Source organism: Scyliorhinus torazame, chromosome 7, assembly GCF_047496885.1.
Source record: "Scyliorhinus torazame isolate Kashiwa2021f chromosome 7, sScyTor2.1, whole genome shotgun sequence".
Classification (NCBI taxonomy): Eukaryota; Metazoa; Chordata; class Chondrichthyes; order Carcharhiniformes; family Scyliorhinidae; genus Scyliorhinus; species Scyliorhinus torazame.
The window spans coordinates 278,931,216-278,951,011 of NC_092713.1; the positions used below are offsets into that span (position 1 = coordinate 278,931,216).

The following is a 19,796-nucleotide window of genomic DNA, read 5'->3' on the forward strand; positions in this document are numbered from 1 at the left end:
GTCCAAAAAATTGACAAAGGATGCCCGACTCGGACGCAACACGACCAGTAAAATCTTGCGAGATTTACCTGGCTCACTGTGCCTCACAAGATCTAATGAATCTCGCAAGACATCGTGATCTGGATCCTATTCACAGTGGGCGGGGCCTAAATTTGCATATTAAAGTGTGCAGTGAGGCACACTTGAACATGTACTCGCCGGAGAAACCCAGGGCACAGGATCTAATTGCCGAGCCTCGAAGACCCTGAGTGAGTGCCGGTTAGCACTTGCTCACACCGGGGATCAGCCCCAGGGTGCCCTGCCCAGATGGGGTGGGGGGGGGTCTCGACCCCCTTATAGGTGAGTTGGGACATTGGGGTTCCGGCGGCTGCGGTGAGTGGGGGGCTGTCTAAAGATCAGGGTGTCATTGAAAAATGGCGCTCCGATCTCTTCCTACACTGACGAGGAGACGTACGTACGAAGGTAACACGCCGAGGCCTGACAAAAATAACAGAGATCCCTCCGATAGCGGGGTCATTCCTGGCTAAACCAGCCCACAATGGGCCTCTGTGTGTTTTGCGTCAAATGGCGCTCCATGTGTTGGTGAATACTGGTGTGAATCTCACCCCAAAAACCGATGGGAAACATCCTGCCAAACTCGCCCAAAATGTCACTTAGAAATGTTTTGGTTAAATCGCGCCCTTGGATGAGGAATGATGGTACGAGGTTGGAGTGGAATATTACAATGGATTCGTTGGGCTGAATGGCCTATCTCTGTGCCACATATACTTTGCAATCCTATGTATACTGACAGAAATAGATTGAGGTGTGGGTTGTTTTCAAGGGGCACCACACTTGAAACTTTACCTGCAATAGTACAATTAGCTAATCCTTTCATTTTGTAACTCTTCCCCCACTTCTTCTGAAGGTAGTGATTCTCATAGGGACATGGTTTCACAGGCACCTTGCAGAGGTGACCACTCTTTGTTTGTGGGCAGAGGTAGAAAGCACCTGTGCATTATTTGATTATAGATACTGTTATGGGTCAGGGTTTAGAGAACCCCAAAGTGTATCATGGCGTTCACCTGACCCACAACTTTTAATAGATTGTGGTATGGGGAGCACACGGCTCACCCTACAGGTGTGGTACAGCAGAAATGGACCAGTATCTTTTAAAACAAAACAATGTTTATTCTATGAACTCAAGTTAACCTTTCTAAAACAGTAAGAAGTCTGACAACACCAATTTAAAGTCCAACAGGTTTGTTTCAAACACTAGCTTTCGGAGCACCGCTCCTTCCTCAGTGTTTGAAACAAACCTGTTGGACTTTAACCTGGTGTTGTAAGATTTCTTACTGTGCTCACGCCAGTCCAACGCCGGCATCTCCACATCTTTCTAAAACAGTGAACATCTTAGCAACCAGTAAATCAAATACACCCTCCAAAGAATACAACACTAAGTAATCTGTATGCTGTCCTTTTCACCCAGAAGACTTAACAAACCTTTAAACAGAAGCACATCAGGGTTTACATTCAATACTGAAAACATTTAAATTTCTGAATTCACCAAATGATCAGGAGATAGTCCTTCATGGCAGAGAGCTCAACAATACAGCTGCTTTGGCTGACTTCAGCTGCGACACCTTGAAAAACAAAACCAAAAAGACAGAGACACGCCCAAGCTTTTCTCAAAGTGAAACTAAAAAGCAGAACCAGAGCTCAGCTCCACCCACACTCTGACATCACTGCAGTAACATGAGCAGCTAACCATTTCTTAAAGCGACATTCTCATGACACCTCCCACCAAGAAAAAAATGAAATGCACACAGTAAATATACTTTATCGTTTCAAAATAAAACACACGCAAACAGGTATAATGATATAATCCATTTTGTTTTGTTCTCCTCTAACTGAAATCCTTCATGATTCACAGTCTCTTTGAACAAGAAGGTCTCTGCACGATCCGTCCATTGCTCTATGCCTTGGCATTTCTCTTTAAAGTCAGATACTTCAGTTCAATCTGATCACAGAGTCCCTTACAATTCTCCAACACAGGAGCATTGGTTATCACAGCATTCAGGCCATCTCATGCCTGTCGAAGTCCGCTGTCCATTGAAATTTTGACGTTTCTTTATCAAGTCCATCAGTGGAGCAATCACGCTACAAAACGTTTGCACAAATGTTCGATCAAATCCACTCATGCCAAGAAATCGCATTATTTCCCTTTGTCTCGAGGGTATCGAAAACTCCTCAAGGAAAGTGACTTGGGCTTTTCCAAATTTCACTTTTGGCTAGGTTTATCACCAAACCCCCCTCTTAAAGTCGATCGAATAACTCCATCAGATGTTTCAAATGTTCTGTCTATATCTGGCTGAAAATTACCAGATCGTCGATGTATTCCGCACAATTGGGTAACCTGATACGACTGTGTTAGTTAACCGTTGAAATGTGGCTAGGGTGCTTTCATGCCAAATGGCATAACTTTGAATTGGTATATACCATCTGGAGTCACAAAAGTTGAAATCTCCTTCACCCATTCGGATAAAGGTACCTGCCAGTAACCTCTACGTAAATCCAATTTGGAAATAAAAGCGGACTGTCCCACTTTCTCAATCCATGCTCCAAACGTGGGATAGGATAAGGGTCCGTTCTTGTAACTGCATTAACCTTTCTATAGTCCACACACAAACGTTGGGTACCGTCTGGTTTTGGTACCATCACTATGGATGAGCTCCATTGGCTGCAACCCACTTCAATTATGCCATTTTTAAGCATACTCTCAATCTCTTTGTTAACCTGTGCCAATTTTAAAGGATGTTGTTTGATTGGAACAGCATTTCCCACATCTACACCATGTATAGCCATTTTAGTACTTCCCAATTTATCTCCACAAACTTGCCCATGTGATATCAATAACTCTTTCAGGTCAGTTCATTTTTCCTCTGGAAGATAACTCAACAATGTATCCCAATTTTTAAGAATATCCTCATTTTCCAATTTAATTTGAGGTATGTCAAATTCACAGTCATCTGGATTTGGTTTGTCACTTTGAGGTGGAATCATTAAAACCTCCTCCTTTTTCTCTCCTTCCCTTTCAAAGTACCTTTTAAGCATATTCACATGACACACTCGGTGAGTCTTCCTTCTATGTGGTATTTTTACCACATAATTCACCTCACTTAATTTCCTTTCAATCTGATACGGTCCACAAAACCTAGCTTTTAAAAGCTCACCTACCACTGGTAACAGCACTAAAACTTTATCTCCACTGGCAAAACTACGAATTTTGGATTTCTTGTCCGCGACCCGTTTCATCACATTTTGTGCAACTTTCAAATGTTGTCTTGCCAATTCACCTGCTCTATTTAATCGTTTCCTAAAATTTGACATGTAATTTCTGATTTCTCACCCACCAATTTTTCCTTCATCAATTTAAGTGGTCCTCTTACCTCATGACCAAAAATTAGTTCAAAAGGACTAAATTTGGTTGACTCATTAGGTGCATCCCTAATTGCAAAAATACGAATTGAATTCCTTTATCCCAATCCTCTGGATAATCTTGACAATAAGCCCTCAACATTGTCTTTAATGTCTGATGCCACCTTTCTAACACTCCCTGCGATTCTGGATGGTACGCAGTTGATTTAAATTGTTTTATTCCTGAGCTATCCATAACGTCTTTGAATAGCTTTGAGGTAAAATTTGATCCTTGATCCGATTGTATTTCTGTGGGTAGTCCATTTCTAGTAAAGAATTTAAGTAACTCCTCCACAATCTTTTTGGCTGTAATATTACATACTGGAATGGCCTCTGGAAACCTAGTAGACACATCCATTGTAGTCAAAAGATATTGATTCCCACTTTTTGTTTTAGGAAACGGTCCTACGCAACCAATCAGGACCCTTATAAAAGGTTCCTCAAATGCTGGAATGGGTATTAAGGGCGCTAGTTTTATCACTGCTGGAGGTTTCCCTATCACTTGACATGTGTGACATGATTGACAAAATTTAACTACATCTTTATGTAGTCCAGGCCAATAAAAATGTTTCTGGATTTTAGCTTGAGTTTTCCTTATCCCCAAATGACCTTCCACTGGTACCTCATGTGCAACTCGCAACACCTCCTTTCTATACCCTATCGGCAATATTACTTGATGAACTTCTGCCCACTTTTCATCCGCCTGCATATGTAAAGGTCTCCATTTTCTCATCAAGACATCACTTTTACGGTAATAACACTCTGGTATACACTCAGATTCCTCTTCCGTATATGCTTTCTGATACATCCGTTTTATTTTTATATCTTTCTATTGTAACTCCGCCAATTTTCCTCAACTAAAAATATCCGCCTAATCCTCCACCTGTTCTTGTTCTTTTTCAACTATCTGATGAAAAATCGTTTCTAATAATTGCACTTCCACTTCATCTTCACTCTTTGATTTCTCCTCTTGCCTTAACCTTTGATTTTGCGACCTTGTTATTACACAATCCGGTAAAATCCCAGGATATTCATCCTTCAACACTTCAGTTGTCTGATTTTCCACTGGCTTATCAACGACAGTAGGCATCACTACCACTTGCGATCCAGCTATATCATTACCCAAGATAAACTGTATTCCTGGACAAGATAGTTTCTCTATTACTCCTCCTACCACTTCACCACTCTTCACTGGACTTTCCAACCTTACCTTATATAATGGAACGCCACTCCTCTCACCCTGAATTTCACCCTTTCCACCTTTTCTGGCAACATTCTTCCCAACCTACAGAACTCCTCATCTCTGACCATTAAAGATTGACTAGCTCCCGTACCTCTAAAAATTGTGACTTCTTTACCTGCTCCTCCTGATACACATGAGTAAACTATACCCACACAAGTAAATTCTTTAAAGACATCTGGCACCTTCTTATCAATCACCTCTTGAACAGTCTGTACAATCTTTTGCACCTCCTTGGGCTTTCCTTTACCACTCTAACAAACCCCACTGTTTAATCCTGTTTTACCACATCAGCCTTCCCACTGCTTTTCTTCAACCACCAACACTGTGACTTTACATGTCTTAGTTTATTACAGTGAAAACAATTGAAACTTTTCATTTCCTTTCCACCCTCCTGGATTTAAAAAAAATCTGAGGTACACTCTCATTTCTCCCATCAGATCACCTCTACCTTTACCACTTGAGTATTTCTCATATCCCCAGTTTCTATCCCTCACAGGCTGAAACTGATGTTGGAAATCAAGCTTTGATTTCTGAACTAATTCATAATCATCTGCCATTTCGGCTGCTAATCTTGCAGTTTCAACCCTCTGCTCTTCCACATGAGTTCTCACTACATCAGGAATTTAATTTTTAAACTCCTCCAAAAGTAAAATTACTCTGAGAGCTTCATACGTTTCGTCTATTTTCAAATCCCTTATCCACCTATTAATATTACTCTGTTTGAGCCTTTCAAACTCCATGTATGTTTGACCAAATTCTTTCCTTAAATTTCTAAACCTTTGTCTGTAAGCTTCAGGCACTAGTTCATATGCACCTCAGATGGATTTTTTCACCTCCTCATACGTCCCAGATACCTCCTCCGGTAGTGATGCAAACACTTCACTAGCCCTACCTACCAGCTTTGTTTGAATCAGTAATACCCACATGTACTGTGGCCATTTCATTTGTTAAGCTACCTTCTCAAATGAAATGAAAAAGCCTTCTATCTCCTTCTCGTCAAACCTTGGCAATGCTTGGACATATTTAAATAGATCCCCACCACGCCTTAGACTTTGACGCTCTTTCTCACTATCCTCATCACTATCCTCCAACTGTACGTTTCCCTTTACGTCTGCCAATTTTAACTGACTGTCATGTTTCATGGCCATTTTCTGAAGTTCAAATTCTCTCTCTTTATCTTTTTCCCTGATCTGTATCTCCCTTTCGTTTTCTTGTTGTTCTGCTAGGGCTATTTTTTCTTTCCTCCTTTCTTCTGTCTCCTTTTCTTTGTCCTCCCTATTTCTCTCTCTTTCTTTTTCTTTTTCCTCTCTTTCGTATTCCAGCTGCTTGAATTCTTTCTCATGTTCCATTTGTTTAATCTGTAACTGAATTTTTGCCATTTCCAATGAGTCAAACTGTATCGCAGGCAACTTTAAATGCTTAACCACCGCCATAATTACCTCATCTTTTTGCATTTTGTCAGGTAATGTTAACTGCAATGTTTTTGCCAAATCTAAGTCTGCTTTCAGTCTCTGTCCGTAAGGTACTGCGTGTGACCGTCTCCACCCCAAAAAAAACGTCTGAGCCTCTGAAAGAGCCATTGTCCATAACACACTCCCCACTTAAACTAAAATACCACACCTGAAAAGCAACCACAATATGATCACCCCTAACTGTCTTTAAGTTCACTATGCCAATCCAATAGATAGACTTTTATCCCAGACGAGCCCCCAATTGTTTTGGGTCAGGATTTAGAGAACCCCAAAATGTATCATGGCGTTCACCTGACCCACAACCTTTGATAGATTGTGGTATGTGGAGCACACGGCTCACTCCACAGGAATGGTACAGCAGAAATGGACCAGTATGTTTTTAAAACAAAACAATGTTGATTCTATGAACTCAAGTTAACCTTTCTAAAACAAACAGTGAACATCTTAGCAACCAGTAAACCAAATACACCCCAAAGAATACAACACGAAGTAATCTGTATGCTGTTCTTTTCACCCAGAAGACTTAACAAACCTTTAAACAGAAGCACATCAGGGTTTACATTCAATACTGAAAACATTTAAATTTCTGAATTTACCAAATGATCAAGAGATAGTCCTTCATGGCAGAGAGCTCAACAACACAAAACCAAAAAAACAGAGACACACCCAAGCTTTTCTCAAAGTGAAACTAAAAACCAATAACCCATTGATTTAACATTTCTCAGCGATTTGTATTTTTCTTCTGTTAATTCTTATTTGAAATGAAAATCGCTTATTGTCACGAGTAGGCTTCAATGAAGTTACTGTGAAAAGTCCCTAGTCACCACATTTCAGCGCCTGTTCGGGGAGGCTGGTATGGGAATTGAACCGTGCTGCTGGCCTGCCTTGGTCTGCTTTAAAAGCCAGCTATTTAGCCCAGTGTGTTAAACCAGCCCCAGTCCCGTGCAAGACCCAACACCGGACTAGAGAATGAGGAGGCATTCTGTAACCAGCCACTAAGTCTGCAAATATAGCCATGGCATACCTTCTTCTTAGTTTCCATGTCTTCATGTGAGAAAGCACCTGGGGCTTGGATTCTCTGTTGCGCCGGCAGCGCACCCATGCCCATGGGGTTTCCCTGTGGCATGGGGTAGCCAGAATGGGAAATCCTATGGGCAGGTGGCGGGAATGGAGAATCCCGCCGAGGGAGCACCGCCCAGGAAAACGCAGATGGCAGACCAGAGAATCCCGCCCCTGGTATGCTGTGTTATATGCTTGCTCTTAATGAAATGGCTGAGTTGGGAAATCACTGTGATGAGTTTTACAGGGTGCACGGGGGGGGGGCGAGATTGGGGGTGGGGTGTTAGGGAGTGGGGGGGTGGGTGGAGGACATGGTATTGCTTGCTCCCCTGTTGAAAAGTCTGTCACTGCTCACCAACTTTACGAAGGGATGCTCCACAGTGACAATACACTGAGTGCGGCCTTTACAAGGTAAGTGGGACATCATGCTTCAGGGACAGGAAGTCCTATCCTCGAGAACTGACAGTCAATCTGATTGGTTGGCTGCCGAGTTAATGATAATAATAATCGCTTATTGTCACAAGTAGGCTTCAACGAAGTTACTGTGAAAAGCCCCTAGTCGCCACATTCCGGCGCCTGTTCGTGGAGGCCAGTGCGGGAATTGAACCCGTGCTGCTGGCATTGTTCTTCATTACAAGCCAGCTGTTTAGCCCACTGTGCTAAACCAGCCCCAAAAGTTGTCTTGGCAGTGATAGAATGTAGTACTGGCTGCCTCCAGGACTACAAGGGAGTCCTCAGAAGACAGTCCTGGATGCTGAATTAAAAGATAAGTCAGGCATTTCTGGTCAGAGAGGGATTGAGCACTCTAGCGAGGGGGAAGGTGGGGGGGCCAGGCAGCTTCAAGAGACCAGCGATGGGGTTTGGTTTGAGAATGCTTGGAGGCAGCACCAAGGGGCTGGTGTACCATTTTTATGGGGGGGGGGCACAAAAGACCCCCTTCCTTCCCACCTTTTACCCTGAGCTGGGTAAGTAGTGCCTGCCATCCCACCCTCTTCTGGCCATCATGTTCTGACAGTGGAGGATGAAAGAGGCTCTTAATTGGCCTTTGATAGAAAGCTTAAGGGCTTCAATAGGCCTAATGGTGTACAGACCTGCTGATGCCTCACATACTCACCATACCATGGAGGGCAACTTCGGGGTAGGTGTGTACACAGTGGGCTAGCCATCCATTTTATTTTATGTGACCCCGCTCCCCCTCATCCGCTCCACCTTCACATATGTCAGTAGGGGCCTGTAAAACTCTCACCACTATGTCAGCAATTTGAGTCTCTGCAGTGCAGAAGGGGTCCATTCAGTCCATCAAGTCTGCACTGTCCCTCTGAAAGAGCCCACTCCCTTTCCTCGGAACACCACCTAACCTGCACATCTTTGGACACTTAGAGGCAATTTAGCATGGCCAATCAACCTAACCTGTACATCTTTGGATTGTGGGAGGAAACCAGGAGCATCCGAAGGAAACCCACGCAGATACGGGAGAAAGTGTAAACACTACACAGTCACCTAAGGCCAGAATCGATCCCTGGTGCCTGGCACTGTCAGGCAGCAGTGCTAACCACTGTGCCACCGTGCCACCCAAATCTGATCTTAATCTAATCCTACAGATTCTGACACATTTCACTGAAGAGCGAGTGCACTGAATCAGCTCTGCCCTTGAGACATCAATTGTTAAACTGCCTATTAAAATTCTAATTGGGTTTAACAGAGGTGGAAAAGGTCCATGCCACTATATAACCACTTCCTTTTTCGTAGCTATGAAGGAAAGTGCCAGCTCAGTTAGAGTGAGCCAACCACGTAGGTTAAATCCTAATAGTAGCTGAGGTAGTTCTTGACTCCTCTCTCTTCTCCTGATTCCAATGTGATACCATGGCATTATGGAGCCATGATTGAAAATCCTCAGACAACAAGGACGCAAAAGAGAGAACGATCAAGGAATTCAACATGTTAACTGAAGTTCTGATTGATGTATAGTTAAACTGACTAGTATTTTCCTACTGTTTCCACTTCACTTTGTTTAAAGAAATATATTTGCACATTTCATAATTGTCTTATTAACATATTTTGCATAATATTTATCCATAATGATTTTTTAACTTTATACACATGCAGGATGTCATCCAAGATTTTATTTTCAGAAATAAATTATCCCATTCACTTGTTGAATCAGAAATGTATTTATTGTTTTAAAATTACGTACAATTTTCTTGGATAAATATAAATTTCTTAAGGGACATATATAGATATAATGCCCGTGGCAGAGGATAAATGTCATCTTCGTTATAGAAATAAGTTGTGATTGTTGTACTCCCTGTACTCTGCATCTCCCATGGGTGGAGATCATTAAAACTGATCTGAACTTAAATAATTTTATAAGTGCAAAGGGTATTTACTAATTCTCATCAAGACTTATGAACGAGCACTCAGCTCTCCTCAGAGGTACCTGGCCATCCATCTCTTGGAGATATCTTGTGCAGAAATGATTCAATTCACATGACCTTCTCAGCCATTTCTTTTAGAGTGAGTCAGGAGCTTCTCCATGAATCAAAGACATGAGAGAAATATATATTATGACAAGTCATCCACTGGCTGTTGTAGACAAGGACATCTCTCTGTTTGATTTCAATTCAGTAAAGTAGGTCGTAGGGCACCATATCCTTCCACTAGATTTTTAACACTAACATATTTTATGACAGAGTGCTCCTGACACATTTATCACACCCAGATATATAACACGTGTGAGGTAAGTATGAAATCAGCACTACTTATAATATTAATATACATTGTATCAACTCAATATTGTACTTTTACTAAAATTTTAATTTGTTTCATATTATTAATGTATTTACTTGGATGTAAAACTCAATATACCGTTTTTCCTTAATGTTAGCTTGATGCGTTTCAGTATCAAAAATGACAGGCAGTGAATCATGTCAGCCATTGGTTTAAATACGTTAAGATCAATTTTGAACTTTGTACCTCGGCATAACATTGCTGATTGGCCGCCTGCTATAGAAAACGCCCAATCTTCTTTCTTGTTGACAGCAGGATTTAACGGGTGATGGGAGAGGCATACATTCAACAGATAGGCCAATAGGTTTGACCATGTGGGTTAGTGAAAGGATGGAGGGGTGGTAGAATGCCACCTTTTTGGGTTCACAATGCCAATTGGAGGTTCCCCTTACACTCTTCCCTCCTCCCTCTACCCTCCCTCCCCTCCTTGCCTTGTAACATGCACCCCACTGCCTCTCAGATCCCCATCATCTAGGCCTGCCAACGTGGCCCTGGCACGATCCTGGACTTGGTAGGAGGTCCAGTCCAGCACAGCACACACACCCGACTTTGCCTAGCTGCAGTACAGGCAGTGGCCACCATTCCTGGTGGCGCTTCTGGTACTGTAGAACTGCCTACATCTGATTGTGCGGCCGCATTTGGAGTATTGCGTGCAATTCTGGTCGCCGCATTAGAGGAAGGATGTGGAAGCATTGGAAAGGGTGCAGAGGAGATTTACCAGAATGTTGCCTGGTATGGAGGGAAGATCTTATGAGGAAAGGCTGAGGGACTTGAGGCTGTTTTCGTTAGAGAGAAGAAGGTTAAGAGGTGACTTAATTGAGGCATACAAGTTGATCAGAGGATTGGATAGGGTGGACAGTGAGAGCCTTTTTCCTCGGATGGTGATGTCTAGCACGAAGGGACATAGCTTTAAATTGAGGGGAGATAGATATAAGACAGATGTCAGAGGTAGGTTCTTTACTCAGAGAGTAGTAAGGGCGTGGAATGCCCTGCCTGAAACAGTAGTGGACTCGCAAACACTAAGGGCATTCAAATGGTCATTGGATAGACATATGGACTGTAGCCACTTAAAATGGCCAACTCCCGTTCAAAATGGCGAACGGCAAAGGCTGATGGGAAAGTCAGCCAACAGGACACAAACGAGCAGCTGCAGGTTGGCTGACTTTCCCATCTCTGGAAAGGCCAGACAAGATCGATACCAGCAACCATCAGCATAACAAAACACCAGCCATCTGCATACTAATGAGCAATCCCCACGAACAATAAGCAACATTTAGACACACAAAGCAAAACCAGACTCTTCGGCGCCAGCAGAAGCCTACGCAAAAGGAGGTGAACGAGCACATCAAGACCGCCCATCGATCAGGGAACCTTTCCAGCATTGGAGAAAATTGAACCAAGTGATTGGGACAAAGTCCAATTACTTGGGACCAGGTACAGGGTCCGCCCCAAAAGGCGGGAAGCCCCTGGGGACTATAAGAATTGAGCCCCAAGTTCTTCGCTCTTCCCCAGCTCTTCACCATGGCTTCGCCAGCTCCTCACTCTTCAGCAGCTGGTCGAAAACTGTAAGTCTTACTCCAACGCTCGCTACGAGATAGGCGCTCCGAGCTATCAATCTGTACCAACTTCGAATCCCGCAGGCTCAGAACCCGAACGAAAGGCCATTTGTTTCCCTGACCTGGTGGGCCAGTTCCAAGTTAAGTATAGGCCTGTTAGTTGTAGAAGTAGCTTAAACGTAGAATTTGTGTATGAGTAGTGATTACTGTGTATAATAAATGTGCTTTGATTTAAATCTTACTAATCGGTGTATTGGATTATTGATCATTACTCGAACTTGAACCACGTGGCGGTATCATAAAGATACCTGGTGACTCAAAAGCAAAGGTAATAAAACAGAGCAATTAAACTAAGGCAAAATCAGCAACAGGACGATAAGGGAATTGTGTAGTTGGGCTTTAGAGTGGTTTCACAGGTCGGCGCAACATCGAGGGCCGAAGGGCCTGTACTGCGCTGTAATGTTCTATGTTCTATGATTGATCAGTAACTTTATAATGTGGGATTTCCTCTTTAAGAGGGGTAGAAATCTCGCCTCATAACAATTAATGGTCCCTTGCTTGAAAAATTAAAGAAGGGCGAGGTAGTGAGCTGGAGGTGAGCTTGCTTCTGACATTTATGCTGGGAAGCAGGGAACCTACCATCAGCATATAAACCATCTCGGTATTTCAGGCTTTCTGTTCTGAATTAATTTTCAGTTGAGGTAACCCCATGTTTTAACACTGAGTACTTCAGGGGAAAGATAGCAATGTTTTAGAAGCTTCATGTACAGTATTCAAACAATGTCTCTGAAAACGAATATTGGTTGCTTCATATATATATTTGATCTATTCAACAGGAATATACCATTGACATATTTTTTGCCCAAACATGGTATGACAGACGTCTCAAATTTAACAGCACCATGAAGGTTCTCAGACTCAACAGCAACATGGTTGGCAAAATATGGATACCGGACACATTCTTTAGAAATTCTAAGAAGGCTGATGCACATTGGATAACAACTCCAAATAGAATGCTCAGGATATGGAACGATGGGAGAATATTATACACACTCAGGTAATTTGAATTAAGTTATCAATATTTTGCTAATGATTAAGAAAGAAAATCAACTTTGTCCTCAGACCAACTGAGTGCACTTTTTAAGAGTCATGGAACAAACTTAACGATTTCACTTGCTTATTTTATTAATGCCAATAAATCTTAATTTTGTTACAATTATTCCGATGGAGAAGCTGGAGAATAGGCTTTTATTCAAATCAAGATGATTTGTTCTGAACATTGCCAGTGAAATTGAGATTCACTTTTTATCCACAATGTAGAATACATCTCCTGCCCATCATACTGCTGAGCAGGATCTTGCTGTGAGTGGCAGATTCATACAGATCAGGAATGCCATGGATTGAATCCCAAAATAATGCTGACCATGGTCAAGGTGGCAGCAAGCACACTGTGATTGGCTTCAGAGATCCTGGGTTAGAGAGAGAAAAAAAATCATCCAGGAATCTTGCTCCTGAGCATCATCCAGGTCAAAGTGCACATGCGTGAATATTGACAAGGAAAGGAACAGGCTTAGCTGTGAATACTCACTGACATTGACAATCAAGGCAGGTAAATAAACATAGGCAAGGTGCTGCATAGTTGCTGTGTGAAGCTGAAACATTTTCTGCATCCTCCTTACATTGAGCAACTTTAGTAAAAACTTAATTATAACCACATTAACTGAGAAATACAAAAAGAAAGATCTGATTATCTCGGCTTTGAATGTCCTCAAGTTTCCTACTGTTTAATTTCAGCGTACGTGTTGGAAGCCCTATATACATGCATAGCGGTGGGTTCCATCACATTTTCACTCGAAGGAAATCATTGACCCAGAATATTCTGGAAAAGGGCATCATCAGTTAAACTTTGTCCCGTACTTTTTAACTTGTAAAAACAAGTAAGTTTGCTGGAAGTTCGATGCCAACAGGGGACCCAGGACATACGAATATATAAACATATGAGTTAAGAGTCGGAGTCATCCACTCGGCCCCTCGATCCTGCACCGCCATTCAATAAGACCATGATGGCTGATCTGATTGTCACTCCAACTCTGCATTCCTGCCTGTCACTGATAACCTTTCACCATTTGCTTATCAAGAATCTATCTCACTCTGCCTTAAAAATATTCGAAGACTCTGCTTCCACTGCCTTTTAAGGAAGAGAGTTCCAAAGACCCTCAACCATCTGAAAGAAAATAAATCTCCTCATCTCTGCCTTAAATAAGCAACTACTTATTTTTAAACAGTGACCCCTAGCTCTCGATTCTCTGACAAGAGGAAACAACCTCTCCATATCCACCCTGTCAAAAGCCCTCAGGATCTTAAAGGTTTCAATCAGGTTGTCTCTTAATCTTCTAAACTCCAATGCATACAAGTGGAGCCTGTCCAATTATTCCTCATAAGACAACCCATCCATTCCTGGTATTAAAACAAAAAATGCTGGATAAACTCAGCAGGTTTGGCAGCATCTGTGATAAGAGAAACACAGAGTACTACTGACCCATCGCGTTGTGCCCAGTGTGGATCTGGGCGCGTCGGAATAAATGTGGGAAAGGCCAAAATCGAGATTCACACCGGGCACAAATCAGTTTGCTATCTAACCGGCCTACTCCTGATGAAGCACCCCCAGATATGGCGAGCATATCATTAACCCTCATCTGCATTCATTTTCATCTCATTAGCGAGATTGAAGTCGAATGTAATGCCCTCTCAGGAATTAACCAGCTCCCCAGTGAGAAATCACGGGGCCGCCATTTAGTACTCCTTTTTAAAAACGTGAAGCTGGTGCAATGGCTGCTGAGGGGATCCGAGGAGGTGAATAGCTGAAGTGTTCCAGGGCGAGGGTCGCTTGGGGGTGGGGGAGGGGGTGAGGAGCTTTTTGTCTGTGATGCCTTCAAGCCATCTTTAAATATTGTGGATACCCATAACAAGGGCAACTACAGCTGCTGCCAGTCTGTCCTACCAATCAATTCCAGGACAGAGCTATGTTCTTAGTTCTATGCTGAAGGTCACTTTAACTCCCTTTGACTGTAAGCAGCCTCTAGCTTCACAGCTGATGGCTTTTGCTAATGAGCAATTGGCCTTGTTAGTTGTGAGAACACTTCACAGCTATCAACTGGTTTTGTTTGCTGCTTGCTCCTGCTGGTGGCTGCAGATGCCTGGAGGCTGCTGTTGCTGTTTCCTTCCTTTTCTGTAGCCGGAAAGAAGGACAATTTTTTCGAAGATACATGGTTCCCGGAACACCGGGCTTGGAGGACATATGAGTCCACAGGCAATCCACTTTGAATCAAGCTGTGGGAACTGGTGCGCAACAGTGATCTAAATGGGCCACCTGATGTGGCTGCTGAAGAAATGCTTTCACAGATAGCTGATGCTTTTGATGCTGGTATAGTGACTGCTGCATGTAACTAGGGGTTAAACACGCTGGAAGTCAAGGCTGTTCAACTGCACCTTGACAGCCAGTGGAATATGTGGATGCCAGGATTTGGTTCGGGTGAGATTGGGCCGTGTAGGAGGGCCTGCAGAGCTGCGACTCTTGGACAGAGAATGGCACTGATACGTGCAACAAGTAACACATTGATGGACAGATCATTTCTATGACAAAGTTCTGGACATAATAACACATTCTCAGGCTTATCCTCCATTTCTGTTGAGGAACATTTGAGGAGTGATACGTAAGGGTTGGGGAGGCTTGGGGGATTTGAGATACCTGCGGTGGAAGCCTTCTCCAATTTGTTACAGATATAACAATATGGCTGGTGTTGCCGGTCCCGCGGAGGCTGTCCCCGCAGTGCGGATGGCAGCCGAGGCAGGCAGATGCCGGAGAAGGTGTCAGAAGTGTCGATCCAGACTATAGGCAGCACCCCATGTTCAGGGGGTTGCATCATCCTGAAGATCCAGCCACCCATCAGGCCGAGGAGGAACCCAGAGCAAGACCCCAGTGATGGCCCAAAGTATAGAGGCGTTATTGGTCTTTCGAGGAGATGACGGGCAGCGTGTGCCACAGGAGACTCCATCTCAACAAAGGGACAGTGCAGCATCTGCGCCAGGACGTGGCACCAAGCGGAGGAGGAGGAGACCCGCTCTCAGTGATCATGAAAGTTACCACAGCCCTGATCATCGATGCAACTGGTTCATTCCAGGGCTCGAGCAAGGTCTTGTGCGGCATTTCTCAAGCTACAGCCCATATGTGCAACCGTGAGGTCATGGATGCCATGTATGCCCGTGCATCAGATTTTATCAAATTTGAGCTGGACCTGGCCCACAAAGTTGCCCGGGCTGCATGATTCCCTGCCATCGCCGGGATGCCCCAGGTCCAGGGCTAATTGATGGCATGCATGTCACCTTGCATGCATCAGGGCATCGGGGAGTGCCCTTAATTAACAGGAAGGGGATCCACACCCTGAATGTTCAACTCGTGTGCGACCACTACCTCCAGATCATGCACGTGTGTGCATGCTTCCCAGGGAGCATGCATGACCGCTGCATACTTGGCACGCGGAGATCCCTGTCACAATCAAGGACCACTCCAGGATGACGGGTTGGATCTTGGGGTATAAGGGGCACCTGCTGAAGTCATGGCTGATGATGCCAGTGCGGAGGTAGGAAACTGAAGCAGAGACCCAATTTAACGAGGCCAATGTTGCATTGCACTGCTCAAAATGTGATTCTGATGCACTGCAGTACACCCCCCAGAGGGTCTCCTGCTTTGTGGTGTGCCATCCACAAACTGGCATAACAGCAGGGAGACAAGTTGGAGGAGGAGGAGGAGGGACATGTGGTACCAGCTGAGGAGGAGGAATATCCATATCAGGATGGTCTGGAGGATGAGTCCAGGGAGGAGTCACAGAAGGTGCCGGAGGATAGAGAACAGGCAGCGACAAGGTTCAGCATGCCCGGAGGATAAAGAAGGCCCTCATCCTCATTGATTCTCATAGGACGAGGCTTTGTCTGTCAGCACACACCCCTCACCCTCATCCCTCCTTCCCCAATTTCCCCCTCCCCCAACAGCTCCAAACCCCCTCCCTACATTCCCTTCCTTCCCACCCACTTAGATCCTTCCCCACCACCATTCCCTGTCCGTCCCACATTGCCTACCCCTACGACAACCTCCATGGGTCTGTGTAACAGGGTGATGGGCCTGTGTCGGTACTGTCAGCAGGTCAATATACAAGGCAGGAGAGTAACTTGGTGTGAGGTTAGCTCTGGTGCTCCTCACTTTATGCCAAAATCTGTCTCCTGTCATTTTGCTGACAGTGGTCGATGCCTATCCTCTGAACGGGGTGTGCATCGGAGGAATTTGACATTGGACCACTGTGCCCAGGTAGGGGGATCTATTGTGCCCGCTGCCCTTGAGATGCGCCAGTGTCAGCAGCAGGGATTTGGAAGAACTGGAGACTGCCTCCAGCACTTCCATGTCCCTGACAGTGCTCGTGAGGCCCTGGGGGTCTCCATGGAGCAGAGGTGCAGCTGGAATGAGCTCCAGAGGCCTGTGCATCATCTGGCTCTGCCAGTCCTGGTGACTCCCCATTGTCTGCACCATGGTGTTGACACCCTCAGCGATGCTTCTCTGTGACTGTGCCACGCTCTGGAGTGCAAGACCATCGCATGTGGGACACATCCCTCAGTAATTGGGCCATGCTTTGCAGTGCCTCGGCAATGTCCACCTGCGTCTGCGACATGTCCGTCATTGACTGGGACATGATGTCGCTGACCTCCCCTCATGTGTCCTATCATCTGCATCTGCTCTGGGATAACCTTGTCAAGAGGCTTGGCATCTGACTGGCACTCAGCTAAGTGCTGTGATTCAGCAGACCTCTGACTCCTGACTTTCTTGGATGCCCCTGCCTCCACCTGATGTGCATCATCAACTATGTGGTGCTCACTAGATTGTGCCCCAGAAGCCTGTCCACTAATGTCCTCCACTGACATGTGTGTCTCTGCGCTGGTGGAATGTGGGGGTGATAGCTGTGATGCTTCAGTGATGGTCTCCTCGATGCTCTCCTCTGAAGTGGGGACTTGGGTGACGGGGGTGGAACGACCCCAGATGGCCCAGCTCATCAGATGGAGATCCTGCGAGACAATGGACATGTGGAGTGTGAGAGGGAAGGATCATTTTGTTTGACATGAACAACTCACTTGTGAAATGTCATCTGGGTGAAGGGGCAATGTATCCTCACTTCTGCAGTGCAGGCCAACCTCACTGTTGGTGACTGCTCTCTCCTCGATCAACCCTGCGATCTCCAGGGCTCACCCCATAGGGGGTGAGGACTCAAATCTCTGATATCCCGTCTCCTTGGTCTTGGCCCTTTCCTGCTTATTATGGGCTATCTTCTCCTGCGGGGACAAAGAGAGGGCATTGTGAACCACACACTTGATGGGTCAGGGGTCTAAGGCAGGTGCCATGTGTGGGCACTGCGCCTGGACATGAAGGGGTTGTGCTGGTGGGTGCCAGGGGGTTGTGAGGAGCAAGCACGCATATCGGATGTGGGGAAGGTGCGAGGTGTCAGCCAGTGATTTGGTAGGGGGGGGGGGGGGGGGGGGGAGAGTTTGAGGGGTGGAAGGCGGAACTGATGTCATATAAATGACTTTGATGACTATGTGGGGGGTAGGATCAGTAAGTTTGCGGATGACACAAAGATAGGCCGGGTGATTAACAGTGAGGCTGAGAGTCTTGGGTTACAGGAAGATATCGACGGGATGGTCAAATGGGATGAGAAGTGGCAGATGGAATTTAATCCTTAACAGAGTGAGGTGTTACACTTTGGAAGGAGCAATTTGACAGGGAAATTTTTAATGAATGGCACCACACTGGGAAGTCCTGAGGAACAAAGAGACCTTGGCGTGTTTATAAATAGATCTCTGAAGGCAGAAGGGCAGTTTAACAGGTTGGTGAAAAAGGCATATGGGACACTAGCCTTTATCAATCATGGCATAGATTCTAAAAGCAAGGAAGTCATATTGCACTATAAATTCTATGAAACAGTTTGAGTTGTTTTCCTTTTTGGGCCAGAAAGGTTGATTGACATTATGGGCGGGATTCTCTAATCCCGCGGCAGAGTGTCCACGCCGCCGTAAATGCCGTGTTTTACAACCACGCGAGCGGGCCGACCCCACGACTAATCCTGGCCCGCAAAAGGGGCCAGCATGGCACTGGAGCAGTTCACGCCGCTCCAGCTGCTGATCCCGGCACCAACGCGCACATGCACATTGCCTTCCTTCAACGCGCCGGCCCCGACACAACATGGCGGAAGAAACGAGGCCCCCAGCCAGAAAGGCCGGCCCGCCGATTGGTGGGCCCCGATCGCGGGCCAGGCCATATCGGAGTCCCACCCCCGGGTTCGGACCACCCCCATCACCCCCACAGGCCATTCCCCAAATCTTCCACGCCGAGTTCCCGCCGGCTGAGAGCAGGTGTGGACGGCGCCGGCGGAACTCGGCGTTTTCACGACGGTCGCTCGGTCCATCCCGGGTCGAGAATCGGCGGGCTGGCTGCGTAGAGCGGCCCCCGACAGGCGGCGCGCCAACCACGTTGGTGCCAATGCCGCTGATTCTCTGCTCTGCGGAGAATTGTGTGCCGGCGTCACGGCGGCGTTGCGCGATTCGTGCCGGTTGCGGGGATTCTCCGGCCCTGCCCTGGGCTGAGAGAATCCCTCCCAAGATTACTGGTAGAACATCGTTAAAAGGGTATTTGTGGCACTAAATGTGTGCTCCATCTTTCTGTGATGGAGGGCAGCATGGTCGCATAGTGGTTAGCACAATTGCTTCACAGCTTCTTGGTCCCAGGTTCGATTCCCGGCTTGGGTCACTGTCTGTGCGGAGTTTCCACGTTCTCCACGTATGTGCGTGGGTTTTCTCCGGGTGCTCCGGTTTCCTCCCACAGTCCAAAGATGTGCAGGTTAGGTGGATTGGCCATGCTAAATTGCCCTTTGTGTTCAAAATTGCCCTTAGCGTTGGGTGGGGTTACTGGGTAAAGGGGATAGGGTGGAGGCGTGGGGTTGGGTAGGGTGCTCTTTCAAAGAGCCGGTGCAGACGCGATGGGCTGAATGGCCTCCTCCTGCATTGTAAATTCTCTGAAAAAAAACCCATAGAATTTACAGTGCAGAAGGAGGCCATTCTGCCCATCGAGTCTGCACTGCTCTTGGAAAGAGCACCCCACTTAATTCATACACCTTCACCCTATCC

General features: G+C 45.6%; 1 protein-coding gene across 3 annotated transcripts in view; it reads left to right on the plus strand.

Moving 5' to 3' along the window:
• LOC140427062 (gamma-aminobutyric acid receptor subunit gamma-2-like) overlaps nucleotides 1-19,796 on the plus strand; it is a 178,554-nt gene that overhangs the window by 38,863 nt on the left and 119,895 nt on the right. For all 3 annotated transcript variants that reach the window (XM_072512532.1, XM_072512531.1, XM_072512530.1), the window contains exon 5: nucleotides 12,410-12,630. In XM_072512532.1, coding sequence (XP_072368633.1) covers nucleotides 12,410-12,630 — 221 coding nt within the window. The remainder of the gene's footprint in view (nucleotides 1-12,409; nucleotides 12,631-19,796) is intronic.